Consider the following 3,293-nt stretch of genomic DNA (forward strand, 5'->3'; position numbering starts at 1 on the left):
ACACATATTTACTCTACCTTCCACACTTCTGGAAAAAAGATCTTCCTTTAATGAAACAGAAATCCACACAATACTTCCATGATTTATGAGTAAAATATACAGTGACTAGAAAGAAGCACTCAGTAAATATCTTCCCAACGACAATGTGTGTAAACCTTTCTAATATGGCAGTGACTCTAATGCTTATTTAAACCTGGCTCAGTTTTTATTGTGGGCAAAAACTTCATTCTCCTTCCAAAGCTGATATTAATTGGACCTTAACCCATCAAGTTCCTGTTGTTTATAACCATTTTCTCTTATTCTTATACAGTATTAACTATTTCCCCTGCATCCTCCCAGGTCACTGGAGACCTTAAGCACTGGACTTCACGTTCACAATGAATAAAGTAGTCTGTCTCTTATTCTTAGATGGGTCTCTAACTCTTTGCAGACTAAAATACTCCCCTTTTGTGTTCTGGGTTGTGATCCTCATCATCTATCATGCGGTACAGGCCAACACATAGGATTCCAAAAATATCTAATGAGCCACAGAAAAGTTGTCCAAAGGTGTTTCTTGGCTGGAGAGAGAAAAAAAAACATAGATGTGTTGGTCATTTTAATTAAGTAATAGTGAGCACTTATTTGAGTTTCACTTTCCATTCTTTGCAGAAGTGTGCAAGACCTGAAAGCCATTTCCTAGTATACATATGCTGGCAAGGTCGAGTGGCTAGGTAATTATTGAAGTTTATGATTGGTCTGGAAACTTTATTCTCAGTGGTTGCTTTCATCATTCTGATTCTTTCAAGAGCCTCTCATAGGTGTGGTAGGGCATATGCTTTCTTTTTTTTAACTATTGCTGATTTGGTAACCATGAAGAACAAACAATGTGCAACTGGCTGGTAAATCCAGTTTTTGAAGTACATAATGAGTTAGAATATTAAATGACCTCTTCCTTCCTATCATCTTCTTCCACTTTAATGCATACCACAGGCACAAGAAATCTCCTTGACCTTGCTCTTTGGTTGTGGGCAACAAAGTCACAGTGGGTGGAAAAGGAGTAACAGATAGGTCACATAGGTAAAGAAATGTCAAATGGGAACAGTCTTTTCAGTTCTATGATTCCTTAGGGACAGAGAAAAGTGAGTACAAGACACCCATGCAGGAAATAAAAGAAAGGGTGAAGCTCTATCTACTGTTGCCTCTGATACCAAGAAGTGGCCCCCAGCAACAGTTTCCTGGGTTTATAATCTCTCACACAGCAACTGTGGGTGAAGAATCCAAGACCATAGAAAATTAAAGGATCAGATCACACTGTAAAACCTTTACCATGTTGTTTGCACTTCAAATCAAATGTCCAGAACACAGGACATGTTCTCTTTGGTAGCAAATGTCAAGACTCACCAGGCACAGAGGCCTGGATGAGCGTGCTCCTTGTGAAGGGGATTCTGTTGATGTCTTTTGTGCCAACAAAGATGTTTTCTTGTCAGTTCTACCCCTAGCAATGACACTTGACAGATAGATGCAGTGTTGATCAAAACTAAACTAGAAGATACCCGCTGACAGACAGACTACTTGTGTCCCAGCTATACTCTAGTCTGATTCCCAAATGCCCACGTGCCTCACTGGGATTTGCCAGAATTCTTATCTTCCCTTACTGTTCAGCAGCTCTCTGGGGTAAGAAGAATATTCCACTGCTTAGCTTGGTGAGGTTCTCACATCAAATCACAAAGTTCTGCCTGATGCCAGCTGACCTGATCAGATTTCTTCAGCATTTCAGGCACAGTGAGAACAGCCCAACCCTGAGTCAGACCGCCTCCAACAGACACCCGCTCAGACACTGGTAGGCAGTGTGGTGGCCAAAGCTCAGCCCTGGCTTTTACGGGCCTCCACTTCTTGATTTTTTAAAAGGGACAAATAATAATGATTACTAGAAAAAAGTTTAGAGAGATTAAGGGAAAACTAACATGCACAAAAAAACTATTCAGTAGGCATTGGCTATTATAATTATTACCAGTACCCTTGTCAAAATATAAAGTTATTGGGTGTCTTGGTTCATTTTATGCTGCTACAGCAGGATAACTGAGATCATGTAATCTATAAAGAACCAAGATGCATCTCTTACAATTTGAAAGGATGGGAAGCCCCAGGTCAAGTGACCTGCATCTAGCAATGGCTTTCTTGCTATGTCATTTTATGGCATAAGGTGGAAAGGCAAGAGAGGCCTCTTTGGAAATTAAGGGAAGGAGGATGGATTCATTCTTTTATCAGAACCTACTCTTGTTGTAACCAACCCATTCTTCCAATAATGCCTTTAATCCATTCATGCCCTCATAAGGTCATTACTTCCTAAAGGCTTTGCCCCTTAATACTGTTACATTAGAGATTAAATTTCTAAAACATGAAATTTGGGGAGAAACATCCAAATCAAAACATCAGGCCAAGGGCTGGGGATTTAGCTCAGTGGCAAAGTGCCTGCCTGGCAAGAGCAAGGTCATGAGTTCGGTTCCCGGTACCGGAGAAAAACCAAAACCAAAAAAAACAACCCAAAAACAAAAAAAAAAAAAAAAAAAAAAAAAATCAGGCCACTCATCTTATAGATTTGAATTATTTAGATGAAAGGTAGATAAAAGCAAAAATGTTTTGTCTCCTGGGAGTGTTGCCAAAAGCCCCATCAACTGTGAAAATACACTATGAATTGTAAAATCATGTATGAATACAAGATTGCATTAATTTCTTTGTCATTACCATTGCTATCATTTCTGTATGGTAGACCATCTATGAACCAAAACAGTCTGGACTGTTTTCAGAGAAAGAAAAACAAAGCTATTATGATAAGAAAACACTCACTGTAATGTCTGATAAGATGGTTTGATTCAAGGACAGCAGCCCTAGCTTACACCGCATTCTTCCAGACACAAATGTAGAGCAGCTGTCAGAAGGCTTACAGACCTTCTCTTTATCCAAGTGCTGTTCCAGCTGAGAGCTGATCCCTCCTGTCACCAGCATCTGCAGTAATTCCAGAACCCGGTAATTATAGAAAGCCTGAAAAGCAAAGAGAAACCATGCACAAAGTCAGAAGAGCCAACATATGCATGGTGGAAGAGTTCAGACTCAGAGACTTGGTAGGTGCCACTGTTTGAGATGTACTGCACCATTATGGAGATCAACTGCAAGTCGGCCATCTGAGTAGGGTGCTGGGTTAGGCAGCACAGGGAGAAAACAACCAGCTCTAGTTCTTATTTTCTTGGAACATACACCATAAAAGGAGAAAAAAGTGGGTAATGATGCTGACACCAATAATTCTCCTCCTCCAC

At 40.1% G+C, this 3,293-nt stretch overlaps 1 protein-coding gene across 1 annotated transcript; it reads right to left on the reverse strand.

Moving 5' to 3' along the window:
• Positions 1-408: 408 nt before the first annotated feature.
• LOC102015168 (potassium channel subfamily U member 1-like) lies at positions 409-3,021 on the reverse strand (the record flags this gene model as incomplete). The annotated part of the gene is made up of 2 exons (XM_005415186.1): positions 409-557; positions 2,827-3,021. Coding segments are annotated over 2 exons (321 nt in total), but the record flags the coding sequence as incomplete, so codon positions are not given.
• Positions 3,022-3,293: the final 272 nt, after the last annotated feature.

The sequence above is a fragment of the Chinchilla lanigera genome, unplaced genomic scaffold, assembly GCF_000276665.1.
Source record: "Chinchilla lanigera isolate Chin_1 unplaced genomic scaffold, ChiLan1.0 scaffold00863, whole genome shotgun sequence".
NCBI lineage: Eukaryota > Metazoa > Chordata > Mammalia > Rodentia > Chinchillidae > Chinchilla > Chinchilla lanigera.